Raw genomic sequence first — 14796 nt, 5'->3', positions numbered from 1 at the left:
GAGACTAATGCTTACAGTAACTATGATGAGACTAATGCTTACAGTAACTATGATCAGACTAATGCTTACAGTAACTATGATCAGACTAATGCTTACAGTAACTATGATCAGACTAATGCTTACAGTAACTATGATCAGACTAATGCTTACAGTAACTATGATCAGACTAATGCTTACAGTAACTATGATGAGACTAATGCTTACAGTAACTATGATCAGACTAGTGCTTACAGTAACTATGATCAGACTAATGCTTACAGTAACTATGATCAGACTAATGCTTACAGTAACTATGATGAGACTAATGCTTACAGTAACTATGATGAGACTAATGCTTACAGTAACTATCAGACTAATGCTTACAGTAACTATGATGAGACTAATGCTTACAGTAACTATGATGAGACTAATGCTTACAGTAACTATCAGACTAATGCTTACAGTAACTATGATGAGACTAGTGCTTACAGTAACTATCAGACTAATGCTTACAGTAACTATGATAAGACTAATGCTTACAGTAACTATCAGACTAATGCTTACAGTAACTATGATCAGACTAATGCTTACAGTAACTATCAGACTAATGCTTACAGTAACTATGATAAGACTAATGCTTACAGTAACTATCAGACTAATGCTTACAGTAACTATGATCAGACTAATGCTTACAGTAACTATGAGACTAATGCTTACAGTAACTATGATCAGACTAATGCTTACAGTAACTATGATCAGACTAATGCTTACAGTAACTATGATCAGACTAATGCTTACAGTAACTATGAGACTAATGCTTACAGTAACTATGATCAGACTAATGCTTACAGTAACTATGATCAGACTAATGCTTACAGTAACTATGATCAGACTAATGCTTACAGTAACTATGATCAGACTAATGCTTACAGTAACTATGATCAGACTAATGCTTACAGTAACTATGATCAGACTAATGCTTACAGTAACTATGATGAGACTAATGCTTCAGTCTAGCAAGGGTAACAACAGCAGAGGTACTCATTAAACTGAGCGCCCTCAAACCTAACAAGGCCACTGGCCACGACAATATCCCCTCCAAATTCCTCAGAGACACAGCAACCGCCATCTCACCAGTCATAGCTCACATAATTAACCTCTCCATAAAACAGGGAAAAGTACCCAAAGACTTCAAAATTGCAAGAGTAACCCCCCTGCACAAAAAGGGCAGCAAATTGGACCCAGGCAACTACCGCCCTGTTTCTATACTTACCTCCATCTCGAAAGTCATGGAAACAATAGTATATGAACAGGTCGAAAAGTACCTCGCAGAAAAGAAACTAATCTATGAATTTCAATCTGGCTTTAGAACATCCCACTCCACTGACACATGCCTTCTTTATTTGAACGACCACATCAAACAAGAGGTGGACGAGGGTAAATACTGCGGCATGGTGATGCTGGACCTACAAAAGGCTTTCGACACTGTCAATCACCCCATTCTGATTGACAAGCTAAAAGCAATTGGTTTTGATAAACTATCGGTGAGCTGGATGCAATCCTACCTGGAGGGGAGAGAACAGATGGTGGAGGTAAACGGTACTCTGTCCCCCCCCCCTCCCAGTGAGCTGTGGTGTTCCACAAGGAAGCATATTAGGTCCGTTACTGTTCCTAATTTATGCAAATGACATGTCATCAGCATGTGACTGCAACTTGTTCCTGTTCGCGGACGACTCAGCCCTGCTGGTCTCTGACAGGAGCAGATTGCAGGTTGAAAAAACCCTCAGCTCCGAGCTCGGCAGAATCTGCACCTGGCTCGCCGATAATAAATTATCATTACACCTGGGTAAAACAGAGTCCATTCTCTTCGGTTCGAAACATAATCTCAGCAAATCCGACGACTTCTCAGTTGCAGTGGGTGACATTATTGTCACAAGTAAGAAGGAAATTACATACCTAGGATCTATTCTTGAGGCAAACCTCTCCTGTGACAAAATGGCATCCAATGTAATAAAAAAAGTCAATCAAAGAACTAGATTCCTATACCGGATCTCCTCTCTGGTAAACAAAAACACCCTGAAAACTCTGGCAGGAGCACTCATTCAAGGGTACTATGACTATGCTTGCACGTCATGGTACCATAGCACCTCCAAGGCGCTAAAAATAAAACTTCAAACATCGCAAAATAAACTGGTCAGACTACTGCTTGACCTTTCATCTAGAACCCACCTCACCTCTGCCCACTTTGACAACCTAGGATGGCTTAGAGTAGACGACAGAGTACAGCTACTTGCAATGGGCCTGGTCTACAAGATCCACTACACCTCTATGGTACCCATGTACATGTCAAAATTCTTCCCAAAGGTCAAGGAATACCATGATCATAACACCAGAGGGAGCTCCACAAATCATGTAAAACCCAGATTTGGCACAAAAAAAGGGGAATACACGTTTCGCAATTATGCCACATCAAGGTGGAACGCTCTTCCCACAACAGTAAAGGAAAGTAAAACTATACTTACCTTCAAAACCTCTCTTAAAGAGCACCTTCGGGGGAAAGCATTGCAAAACTGGCCCCGGTAATGGTACAAATCTCAACCTGTCGTACAATGGACAGCTTCCCCCCCCCATCTATGTATATACTCGCATTTTAGACTCTGTTACTAACTGTATATCTGTAGACTTGGTATGTCTTAAATGTCCGGTTAGGATGTATTAGAACGAAATCTAAAATGAAAATTGTAAATAAGCCATCTGTATGTAAAAAAACCACCTGTATGTAAATTGTAAATAAGCCATCTGTATGTCAAATATGTCTTATATGTCTTAAATGATATGATGAATTGGAAATGGGGGACCCTGATGTAAACAAGACGAAAGTCTTTCTCTGGTCTGCATCCCCTTAACAATTGTATGTTTTGAGCTGTACTGTACTGTACCCAATATACAAGCTGTTAATAAACTTTTCAATCAATCAATCAATCACAGTAACTATGATCAGACTAATGATTTTCAAATGATGTGTTTCTGCTTGTTCTTGACTCTTTGTTGTGTTGGTCTTGTAGTTCAAGCCGTCAAAGTTTCATCGCTTGAGTTCAGACTGATCACGAGTGAGGACGACGTGACGAAGAAACATTTAGGTGAGAAACTGATTTCACATTTTCAACATTTTCATCTTTAAAAGACTCTGAAATGTTTCTAACATTCAGTTCCTCTCTTCTCTTACTGCTTAGATCTGAAGAGGAAGCTGGAGGAGCTGGAGGAGCAGAGCAGAGGTAGGTAAAGGGTTCATATGTTATCAAGAAACCTGTCTAAATAAAATGACCTTGAGACACTAGATTAGCAATTATACATTTTGTATTGTGGTGAAGTCTTTGGAGGAACCTTAAATGTTGTTGTTTGATAAGATGTTGTGGCTTTTCTATTTGCTCTCAGCATGCTAAGTTTCAGAAGGTCAAATGTTTACCATGTTCATCACCTGTTTGGATCTTTTAGTTCAAGCCATCAAGGTTTCATCTCTTGAGTTCAGACTGGACACGAGCGAGAGCTTAGTGGACGACCTGAAGAAGAAAAATTCAGGTGAAACAACTCATGTTTCGACCAATTATTTTATATATAAATAAACATTTTTTAAAGCAAAACTATCTTTCCGTTGTCTCCACAGCTCTGGCAGGGGAGCTGCCGTTCCTGCAGACGAGACTGAGGGCGAGTGAGAGCACCGTGGAACAGCTGAGGAGGAGGAACACAGGTCATCATCATCATCATCATCATCACATTTAATGTTATTGTTATCAGACTGTGGGACCTGATTTCTGACAACCAATAGAGTGGTGCAGTGATGATGTATTTTTGTAAATAAGATCTGTTTCAAACAAGAAAAGAAACTACAGCACGGTCACATGACTTCACGTCATCACCGCTAAGCTAAAGGTGGCTAATGTTGGGCTATAAATAAACTACAGCACGGTCACATGACTTCACGTCATCACCGCTAAGCTAAAGGTGGCTAATGTTGGGCTATAGAGGAACTACAGCACGGTCACATGACTTCACATCACCACCGCTAAGCTAAAGGCGGCTAATGTTGGGCTATAAAGGAACTACAGCACGGTCACATGACTTCACGTCACCACCGCTAAGCTAAAGGTGGCTAATGTTGGGCTATAAAGGAACTACAGCACGGTCACATGACTTCAGGTCACCACCGCTAAGCTAAAGGAGGCTAATGTTGGGCTATAAAGGAACTACAGCACGGTCACATGACTTCACATCTCCACCGCTAAGCTAAAGGTGGCTAATGTTGGGCTATAAAGGAACTACAGCACGGTCACATGACTTCACGTCACCACCGCTAAGCTAAAGGTGGCTAATGTTGGGCTATAAAGGAACTACAGCACGGTCACATGACTTCACGTCACCACCGCTAAGCTAAAGGTGGCTAATGTTGGGCTATAAAGGAACTACAGCACGGTCACATGACTTCACGTCACCACCGCTAAGCTAAAGGCGGCTAATGTTGGGCTATAAAGGAACTACAGCACGGTCACATGACTTCACGTCACCACCGCTAAGCTAAAGGCGGCTAATGTTGGGCTATAAAGGAACTACAGCACGGTCACATGACTTCACGTCACCACCGCTAAGCTAAAGGTGGCTAATGTTCAGCGTGATGACGTTTAGTCGAGGGAAATGGTAAAATGCCAACTTATTCCGAATGTTTTGACTCATTCCTGCACCACTCAGAAGAGAGAAAGTGTAGGCCTGTGGCCTGGAGTGGTAATTAAAGGTTAATGTTGAAACGTCTTTAAATCAGTTTTAGAGATGGGGGAAAAACGTTTGCATATCATCCTGGCACAAAATAGATCATGGATACAAATACAATTCAAATATATAAAATGAGAGCTTCTGTCCATTGCAGTAATGATAGATTCAGTTAATCTGACAAAGATTTAAAGCTTTTCAAATTCACACTCTCAAAAATGAACTTGAAGGATATTTCTGGAGTGACGTCTAGTTTGTGGTGTTTTCAGAGATCGCAGTCAGACTGTGTAAGACTGAGAGTGTGATAAAGGAGCTGATCAGACAGACTTCAGGTCAGATTCATCTCTCTTTTCCTCGCTGTAGAAACTCTTTATTTTAAGCTAATTTATGATCATTAATAATCCATGTAAAAACATGTATTAACTATATTGTAACTACAATGCTTTTGTAACCAGATCTCATACAAACCCTGTCATTAAATCTTCTTACAGCTACTTAATTATCTGTTAAACCATTAATTATTAGAGGCTATTCTCTAACATGTGTAATTGTAGGAAATGTAGTCCTTATTGTGGCGTTCATAATCTCACTTTAAAGGAGTGCTATGGATTTAACTGCTGAACTAACCTAATCACAAAAATGTCCCAAAGGTCAAATACTTCAACATAATATTATGAATGTCATACGTGGAAAATAAACACTGAAAAGAGTTTAAAGTTATAATGTTAAACAAACTTTTATCATTTTTATTTCCGAGCAGTCGCATCTTGCAACGGATCAGCTGAGATGGAGGAGCTGAAAACGAAAACACGAGGTGAGATAACTTGATCCATTAATACAAAATAATCAATAATCGTCAATGTAGCTTTCAGTATAAGTACATTGGGGTTGGAAGAGTTCATTAAAATATGTACGGCGATTATCTGTTAGAAAATGCATTCAGTAACGTAATCCAAATATTATAACTAAAGTTGTGTGTCTCTCTGTTGATTTGACCTCAATACCAAATATACAAATCAAGACAAAAACAAAAAATATGTCAATAAAATAACTTTTGTTTAAACGTAATGCACAATTATGTAAGACAACATAAGACTTAAAGCAAATCATTTGGAAATAAAAATGTGTTTTTGTGATTTCCGTGTGTTGTTGCAGCTCTGCAGGGCCGACTGAACTCACTGGAGAAAAAACTGAATTCATCTGCAGAGAGAAGCGAGATCAGCTTCATACGAGGTCTTTATCACCAAACATCCCGCCATTTATTACATGTTTCATAATGTATACCTACGCCAAATATTTATCAATGAATCTTTCATCTGATCTAATTTACTCACCTACTAAATTATTTGTATATTCACACAATCAATAGTTTGTTTATTTATTCTAAACCATTCTTAGTATTGAAAATCACCTAATCAAGAGGAAAGTCTGTGTTACCGTCAGACCACTTGTCTCTGAGTTACTTTAGTGTTATATGATCGTGATTGTTAATTTATTTCAGATCAAGTGTCAGAGATCAGCAGCAGACTAAACTCCAGCCGCCTTCACCTGGATGAGCTGAAGAGAAACTCTGCAGGTGGGTCACATACAATCTTTAATTTACTCTATCAGTCAGCAAATGCCATTAATATTCTTTTGAATATTGTTTCAGATCATACCAGTGGACTGCAGTCTGTAGAGAGACACCTGGAGGAACTCAAGACACAAAACACAGGTGAGAAACACTACGGCACAGAACGTATGTAAGTCTTTTCAGCTAAATGTTTCTTTTGGCACTGGAAAGTACATGAGAATTGTCAGCAAAATGGACTTTAAGTGCAGGATTTTACTTGTAAATGGAGTATTTTTACCCAAACAAGAATGCTTGCAATACATTCTCATATGCCATTTGATGAAAGGTGAAGCAGGCTCTTTCAAAAAGAGATGCAGCAGGTTTTGATAGGTGATGCCACTTCCTGTGTTTCCTCTCTTGTTTTCAGTTCAGGCTGATAACGTTAAACAGCTGCAGGTCAGACTGAACTCTGCTGAGAGTCAAGTAAAGCAGACTGATAGGACAGGTAACTGATCATTTACGAAATGATGAATGAAATACACACTAAAGTACACAGCTAAACCCAAACATAGTTTTACTGCAGTTCAGTTCAGTTTAGTTCATGTTTCAGATCAAACCTTGGAAGTGATGAATCTGCAGAGAAAACAGAATATGACTGAGAGTCAGCTGGACAAAATGAACGCAGGTATATCATCCATCTGTTCGTCAATCAACAATCAGTTAATCAGTTTGTCAATTAATTAGTTCAGAAGTATTGAGTTGAGTTGTGGTTTTTTGGTAGTAAGATATTACAGAACTTGCTGACTCACTTCTTTCAGAGTTGGAGGTGAGACTGGGTGTCAGTGAGAAACAACTGGAAGATCTGAAGACAGAAAACACAGGTAAAAACCTTTATATTTTGAGGTAAATATTATGTTATGCTTTGTTTACTTACTACGGCTTTTCCATAGAACTTAACGAGTAGTGTTGTTTTTGTCCAATCTAATATGTGTTTTTAGTTCAATCTGTTCAACTTTCCATGATGGAGTCCAAACTGAAAGACTGCAACACTACAGGTACACATATATCTACTCTATTATGTTCATCAACACATGTGGTCATTATTTATTAATTAATCTGAAATGTACTGTTTTCTCTTTAGCGTTAGAGGTCAGACTGAGTGCCGGTGAGAAACAGCTGGAAGATCTGAAGACGGAAAACACAGGTAACACTCTAAATGTTTCAACTAACTATAAATCAATATATGTTATCTGAATAAAGTGCCTCAAACTGGAAGTACTTTATTTGAGCTCAAACTGTGCATGTAGTGCTACCTCAAACCGAAACCCCAGAGGATCTAGTAAGGTTCCCTGAGGAACTCCTTAATCATCCTTATTGATTTTTTTGGTATGAAATATGTGCTTCACCTATTTTTAACAAACAACAAATGAATAAACACACATTTAATTCTTAAAGTACACCTTAGTGCTGCAGCAGTGGCGTGTTACATGTGTATCTACAATATTTCCAAACAATTGCAATAAAACAAATACAAAATAATGTATTTTATGTCTGATTTATTTTGTGTTTTTAGTCCGTTCTATTCAACTTTCCTTGATGGAGTCAAAACTTATAGACAGCAATGACACTACAGGTAACATATATATTTACTTTAATATTTTCACCAACAGAAGTCTGTGTTTGTTATAATTAAATCAGATATTTATGATGTTTTTTAGAGTTGGAGGTAAGACTGAGTAAGAGTGAGAAACAGCTGGAAGATCTGAAAGCAGAAGACACAGGTACAAATCTTAATATATTAATGAACATATTCTTTTATGCTTTGGTTATGTGTTGTCTTGTGTAACTATGGCATTTCCATTGAACCTAACGAGTATTGTTGTTTTTGTCCAATTTATTTTGTGTTTTTAGTTCAGTCTGTTCAACTTTCCTTGATGGGCGTGAGACTAGTTGACAACAACAACACTACAGGTAGACATATATTTACTTTATAATGTGCATTAACACAAGTGGTAATTAGTTAGGAATTAATCTGATATTTTCTGTTTTTTCTTTAGCGTTAGAGGTCAGACTGAGTGCCAGTGAGAAACAGCTGGAAGATCTGAACACAGAAAACACAGGTAGAAACCTCTAAATAAACATATTCAGATTGAAACTATATTATTGTGAAATGTTTAAAGATGATATTTGTTTGTTCTGATGTTGTGTCTTTTAGTTCAATCTGTTCAACTTTCCTTGATGGAGTCCAGCCTGACAGAAACTCAAAACAACACTACAGGTAGAGTTAGATTTATAATAACAATTGTATTTACAATTATGTTTCTGATCTGGATTCGACTGAAGATTATAAAACGAGACTCAGTTAATAAACATATAATTGAATAACATCTGATTGTTGATCAGCTCTGGAGGTCAGACTGGGATCCACAGAGACACAGCTGGAGCAGCAAACTGCGGGTAAAATAATTAATATTACCTTTAAATAATCATATATTAAAGCATTAAATTAAACATGAATTGTTTTTGTTCAGCTCTGGAGGTCAGACTGAGTGTCAGTGAGAAACAGCTGGTAGATCTGAAGACAGAAAACACAGGTACAAACCTTTCAATATATCTTCAGGCTGAAACTGTAGAGGATCCAAAATGGTTCCCTGAGGAACTCCTTTAGAAACTAGAATGAACCCTGATTGTCCTTTTGGAAATCTCAAATATATAAGGGTTCTTTACAAAACTTGCTAACCCTCTGAACTGATATATTTACCTCTCTTAGTCAGCTATTAAATAGTATTCCATTATTACCAATGAACATTACATTATTAATCATAATACATAGTAGTGGAACATTCAAAATATATATATTTGTTTGTTGTGATTTTCTGTTTCTAGTTAAATCCGTCAAACTTTCCTTGATGGAGTCGAGACTGACGGAAACTCAAAACAACGCTACAGGTACAGTTATATTTATATTCACATTTGTATTTACACTTATCTATATGATCTTGTCTTTACTGAAGATTATACATCCAAACATTTAAATATATGAATAAATAACATGTGATTGTTAATCAGCTCTAAATGTCAGAGTGAGAGCCACTGAGACACAACTGGAGATGCTGGAGAATCACAATGAAGGTAACATTCAGTAGTTAAGTCTTCAATATTACTATTGATTAATAATTAATTAAACTATTCAATTAAACATGAATGGTTTGTTGTTCAGTTATAGATGTCAGATTTGGTGCCAATGAGAAAGAGATGGATGATCTGAAGACAGAAAACACAGGTAGAAATCTTTAAGTATATCATCAGACTGAAACTGTAGAGGATCCAACTCTGTTCCCTGAGGAACGCCTTATAGGCATGAATGAATCCTGACGGTCCTTTTTTAAATAGTGTTTAATTATTCAACTTATTACGATACTGATTATTGTAATAATTTAACAAGATTATATTTGTTTGCCTTGATGTTGTGTTTTTAGTTCAATCTGTTCAACTCTCCTTGATGGAGTCCAGAATGACAGAGAGTCTAAAAAACACTACAGGTAGAGTTACATCTATATTAAAATGTTCATATACAGTAAATGTATCATTCTAATCTAGACTTTACCGAACAGTTTAAATCCAGACTCAGTAAATATATAAATGAATAACATCTGATTGTTAATCAGCTTTGGAGGTCAGACTGGGATCCACTGAGACACAATTGGAGCAGCAAACTGCAGGTAAAATAATAAACTCTGTGATATTAAATAATCCACCATCAAATGACATCGTTAAAATAACATGAATTGTTTGGCGTTCAGCTTTGCAGGTCAGACTCGGTGTCAGTGAGACACAGCTGGAGGATCTGAAGACAGAAAACACAGGTAAAAACGTTTAATATATATCTTCAGACTGAAACTGTAGAGGACCCAACACCGTTCCCTGAGGAACTCCTTAATCAGCAAGAATGAAACGTTATGGTTTTGTGAAAACATATTGGGGTTCTTCACAGTATTTGCTGAACCTCTGAACATATGTATAAACCTCTTGTATTGAGCAATACAAATTACAACATATAATTAGATAGATAGATATTTGTTTCTTATGATTTTGTGTTTTCAGGTCAATCCGTTCAACTTTCCTTGATGGAGTCGAGACTAACAGAAGGTGAAAAAGGTAGAGTTAGATTTACATTACCGTTTGTAATAACACTTATCTTGACTTTACTGAAGAGTTTACCTCCAGACTCAGTAAATAAATAAATGAATAACATCTGATTGTTGATCAGCTCTGGATGTGAGGATGAGATCCACTGAGACACAACTGGAGCAGCAAACTGCAGGTAATATCATTAACCCTTCAATAAAAACGTTAAATAATCACTAATCAAACCATTAAATTAAACTTGAATGGTTTGCTGTTCAGCTCTGGAGGTTAGACTGGGAGTCACTGAGAAACAGCTGGATGATCTGAACACAGAAAACACGGGTAACATGTTATTTATTTGATCTCAACTCATGTCATTTATTAACTCAATTTGATCTCAAACTGAAACTTAGCAGGATCAAGAAAGTTTCCCTAAGAAACTCTTTTATCATCCTGATGTTTTTAAAGAGTCCTCTCCTGCTGATGTTCAGGTGTATATCAGTATGTAGTGTCTCTACTTTAAAGAGTCCTCTCCTGCTGATGTTCAGGTGTATATCAGTATGTAGTGTCTCTACTTTAAAGAGTCCTCTCCAGCTGATGTTCAGGTGTATATCAGTATGTAGTGTCTCTACTTTAAAGAGTCCTCTCCTGCTGATGTTCAGGTGTATATCAGTATGTAGTGTCTCTACTTTAAAGAGTCCTCTCCTGCTGATGTTCAGGTGTATATCAGTATGTAGTGTCTCTACTTTAAAGAGTCCTCTCCTGCTAATGTTCAGGTGTATATCAGTATGTAGTGTCTCTACTTTAAAGAGTCCTCTCCTGCTGATGTTCAGGTGTATATCAGTATGTAGTGTCTCTACTTTAAAGAGTCGTCTCCTGCTGATGTTCAGGTGTATATCAGTATGTAGTGTCTCTACTTTAAAGAGTCCTCTCCTGCTGATGTTCAGGTGTATATCAGTATGTAGTGTCTCTACTTTAAAGAGTCCTCTCCTGCTGATGTTCAGGTGTATATCAGTATGTAGTGTCTCTACTTTAAAGAGTCCCCTCCTGCTGATGTTCAGGTGTATATCAGTATGTAGTGTCTCTACTTTAAAGAGTCCTCTCCTGCTGATATTCAGGTGTATATCAGTATGTAGTGTCTCTACTTTAAAGAGTCCTCTCCTGCTGATGTTCAGGTGTATATCAGTATGTAGTGTCTCTACTTTAAAGAGTCCTCTCCTGCTGATGTTCAGGTGTATATCAGTATGTAGTGTCTCTACTTTAAAGAGTCCTCTCCTGCTGATGTTCAGGTGTATATCAGTATGTAGTGTCTCTACTTTAAAGAGTCCTCTCCTGCTGATGTTATGGAACCTTTATGACGTTTTGTGTTTTCAGTTCAGTCTTTTCGATGTTCCTTGATGGAGTCCAGGCTGACCGACATCAACAACAACACTACAGGTTGAGTTGGATTTACTTCAATATTTCCATCAAGGATTCATAAATGATATAAACTAACAGATAGTTACTGGTTTCTCTTCAGAGTTAGAGGTCAAACTGGGTGCCGGTGTGAAACAACTGGAAGGTCTGAAGACAGGTAACATACTGAAGTTTTATATGAATGTATAATTCTATTTTATTATATATTAATGGGAAGCGGCAAGTGAAAACAATTACTAATTAATTTCAAGATTAAACTTCCCCCCTTTAATTACTTCTATAAAAAATTGTTTGCACAGCAGGTTTTCTAATATGTTATGTTTAAATATATAAATGAAGCGATATTTAAGTTTTTGTATATTTAGGAGAAATCTTCAGTCGCAAATAGACAATGTGTTATAAAATATATCCTATATTTAAAATATGTTTCTTTTTACATAAAAGTGCATGAACAAAGGATGTTTTTAGTACATGCGATATATCCATCAGACATTGTTATTTTCATTAATACAAGCGTTATTTATTATATTAATGATTAGGATATTTACTGTGCTTCTCTTTAGAGCTGGAGGTCAGACTGAGTGCCAGTGAGGAACAGCTGGACCATATGAAAACACAAAACAAAGGTCAAACTGAAGGTTTAAAACTATCTGTATGTATTTCAATGTATTACTATATGTGTAAAACATGTTGACATTTCTTTGTTCTGATATTGTGTTTTTAGTTCAGTCGGTTCAACTTTCCTTGATAAATTCCAGTCTGACGGAGAGTCACAACAACACCACAGGTAGAGTTATATTGACTTGCTTATTTTAAGTAATACTTATCAGCTAATCATGCACGAATGTCATTTATAAATATATCATTTTATTTTGCAGCTTTGGAGGTCAAACTGAGATCCACTGAAACACAGCTGGAGCAGCAAACTGCAGGTAACATCATCAACTCTTTAATATAAACTTTTTGAGTAATTATTTATTAAATCATTGAATAAACATGAATGATGTTCCTCTTCAGCTCTGGAGGTCAGACTGGACGTCAGTGAGAAACAGCTGGAAGATCTGAAGACAGAAAACACAGGTAACACTCTAAATGTGTTTACATTGTAGAACAGTGGTTCCCAACCTGTGGGCCGCGGCCCCCTAGGGAGGCGTGTGGCGCAGTGGATAGAGGCTTGGTGTTGGGATCAGGGGGTCACAGGTTCAAACCCCACTGCAGTCAGCATGTCGTTGTGTCCCTGAGACACTTCAGCCCAAAGTGCTCCTGTGGGGATTGTCCACAGTACTGAGTATGTAAGTCGCTTTGGATAAAAGCGTCTAACAAGTGTCATGTCATGTAATGTAATGTAATGTAATGGTCCGCGAAGGCATTGCAAGGGGGCCGCCAAATAATTTAAATTTGTAATCTTTTAATTTTTTTTTTAAAAAGCCACCCCTTGATTTTTTGTGGCAATAATTTTTTCCAAAAGTAATTGTATTTTTGATCTACTCTTCAAACATCTTAAATTAAGATTACTCCTTGATTGACTTTTATAAATATGTATTTTAGCCAGAAGAATTGTTGTATTTATTAACTGTGTGCGGTCTTCATCTAAAAGCCCAAATGAAATATTAAAGGGTGTAAATGTAAATTCAATATTTGCCGCCAAATAATTTGCAAAACATTATGATTTGTGTGGAAACATTTTCATTATTAAGATTTTTTAATTTGAACCCTTCTTGATCCTCCTTAGCAACGGTCATTACAGTCCTTAGCAAGGGTCATTACAGTCCTTAGCAACGGTCATTACAGTCCTTGACAGCGGTCATTACAGTCCTTAGCAACGGTCATTACAGTCCTTAGCAACGGTCATTACAGTCCTTAGCAACGGTCATTACAGTCCTTAGCAACGGTCATTACAGTCCTTGACAGCGGTCTGTTCTACTGGATTTACAACGTGTCACATGTTCTGGATTGACCAATCAGAACTTTATTTAGCCTCCGTATTGTTTATGGTTGAATGTGGGTCGCGAAACATTTTTTGATTCTTAAGTGGGCGCTGAGTTGAAAAAGGTTGGGAACCGCTGCTGTAGAGGATCGACTAAGGTTCCCTGAGGAACTCCTTTCTTTGACTTTTTAACTGACTGAATTATGCATCAGCTTTTTATATGTACAAATGATTTAACCCACTTCTTTATGTTTTGAGGGGTACACACAGTGGCGGCGCCAGAGTATTTTTGTTGGGTAATCTCTGGTAGGGCTAACCCATGCAGTGATGGGGCTCAAGTCAGTATTTGCAATGTAATTACATACACGCTATATCGCCCCCTTGACAGTGAAACGCCACGCGTGAGGTTTAGATCATTTCCCTGTCTCAATCCAAATTGAACTGTATGAAATAAAAAGGCACATTTGTCTTGTAGTAAATAAAAAGGGCGACCTGGAGCCAATCCTGCAATTTCCCCACAGGTGAAAGGCATGCTGAAGACCCAACCCCTGCAGGGGGTCTGGGGGGATTCTCCCACAGGAGATTTTTTTAAATACTAACATCAAATACACATTCTGGTACTCTCTTGAGAAGAAAAATAAATAAATCTATTACTACACATTTAAAAAATGAATGCCATTTTAGTTTTGTGTTACTTTGTTCTGAAAGCTGAACCTGCTGCTCCTCACAGAGAGAAGAGGGAAGAGGCTGTGTGAATTACATTGTGGATAAGGGTGGATAGCCCCCATTGTTTTGTGTGTCAAAATGAAAGGCAGCCCACACACCTATCAATCATCAAACCGTGGGGTCTTATTTCATTACGTGTTGATTTCTATCAACACGTAATGTTGTATCGATGTATAGAGATGTACTACCGCTAAAGTATTCTCCGTCGGGACTTCCTGCAACAACACCACGCGTTATCGTGATTCTGATTGGCCAGAAGACATTATCAAAGATGTTTTATTGGGAAGACGATCACTACGTGACAAAA

The 14796-nt window shown here is 37.5% G+C and overlaps 1 protein-coding gene across 12 annotated transcripts in view; it reads left to right on the top strand.

Annotated features, from left to right (window-relative positions):
* Positions 1-14796, top strand: part of LOC117470816 (centrosome-associated protein CEP250-like) — a 29197-nt gene that overhangs the window by 2347 nt on the left and 12054 nt on the right. For 4 of the 12 annotated variants that reach the window (XM_034115701.1, XM_034115696.1, XM_034115697.1 and 1 more), the window contains exons 3-38: positions 3045-3119; positions 3213-3254; positions 3475-3558; positions 3644-3727; positions 5010-5072; positions 5501-5554; positions 5896-5973; positions 6242-6316; positions 6392-6454; positions 6720-6797; positions 6903-6977; positions 7111-7173; positions 7291-7347; positions 7434-7496; positions 7866-7925; positions 8011-8073; positions 8204-8263; positions 8350-8412; positions 8508-8570; positions 8696-8749; positions 8824-8886; positions 9179-9241; positions 9362-9424; positions 9513-9575; positions 9772-9834; positions 9961-10014; positions 10096-10158; positions 10397-10450; positions 10563-10616; positions 10700-10762; positions 11795-11857; positions 11940-11993; positions 12400-12462; positions 12561-12623; positions 12715-12768; positions 12854-12916. In XM_034115701.1, coding sequence (XP_033971592.1) covers positions 3045-3119; positions 3213-3254; positions 3475-3558; positions 3644-3727; positions 5010-5072; positions 5501-5554; positions 5896-5973; positions 6242-6316; positions 6392-6454; positions 6720-6797; positions 6903-6977; positions 7111-7173; positions 7291-7347; positions 7434-7496; positions 7866-7925; positions 8011-8073; positions 8204-8263; positions 8350-8412; positions 8508-8570; positions 8696-8749; positions 8824-8886; positions 9179-9241; positions 9362-9424; positions 9513-9575; positions 9772-9834; positions 9961-10014; positions 10096-10158; positions 10397-10450; positions 10563-10616; positions 10700-10762; positions 11795-11857; positions 11940-11993; positions 12400-12462; positions 12561-12623; positions 12715-12768; positions 12854-12916 — 2280 coding nt within the window. The remainder of the gene's footprint in view (positions 1-3044; positions 3120-3212; positions 3255-3474; positions 3559-3643; positions 3728-5009; positions 5073-5500; positions 5555-5895; positions 5974-6241; positions 6317-6391; positions 6455-6719; positions 6798-6902; positions 6978-7110; positions 7174-7290; positions 7348-7433; positions 7497-7865; positions 7926-8010; positions 8074-8203; positions 8264-8349; positions 8413-8507; positions 8571-8695; positions 8750-8823; positions 8887-9178; positions 9242-9361; positions 9425-9512; positions 9576-9771; positions 9835-9960; positions 10015-10095; positions 10159-10396; positions 10451-10562; positions 10617-10699; positions 10763-11794; positions 11858-11939; positions 11994-12399; positions 12463-12560; positions 12624-12714; positions 12769-12853; positions 12917-14796) is intronic. The other 8 variants (XM_034115691.1, XM_034115694.1, XM_034115698.1 and 5 more) reach the window with 8 other exon arrangements.

This window comes from Trematomus bernacchii, unplaced genomic scaffold, assembly GCF_902827165.1.
Source record: "Trematomus bernacchii unplaced genomic scaffold, fTreBer1.1, whole genome shotgun sequence".
In the NCBI taxonomy this organism is placed as follows: domain Eukaryota; kingdom Metazoa; phylum Chordata; class Actinopteri; order Perciformes; family Nototheniidae; genus Trematomus; species Trematomus bernacchii.
The sequence above is the reverse complement of the archived record's forward strand: the minus strand, read 5'-3'. Positions and strand labels throughout refer to the sequence as shown.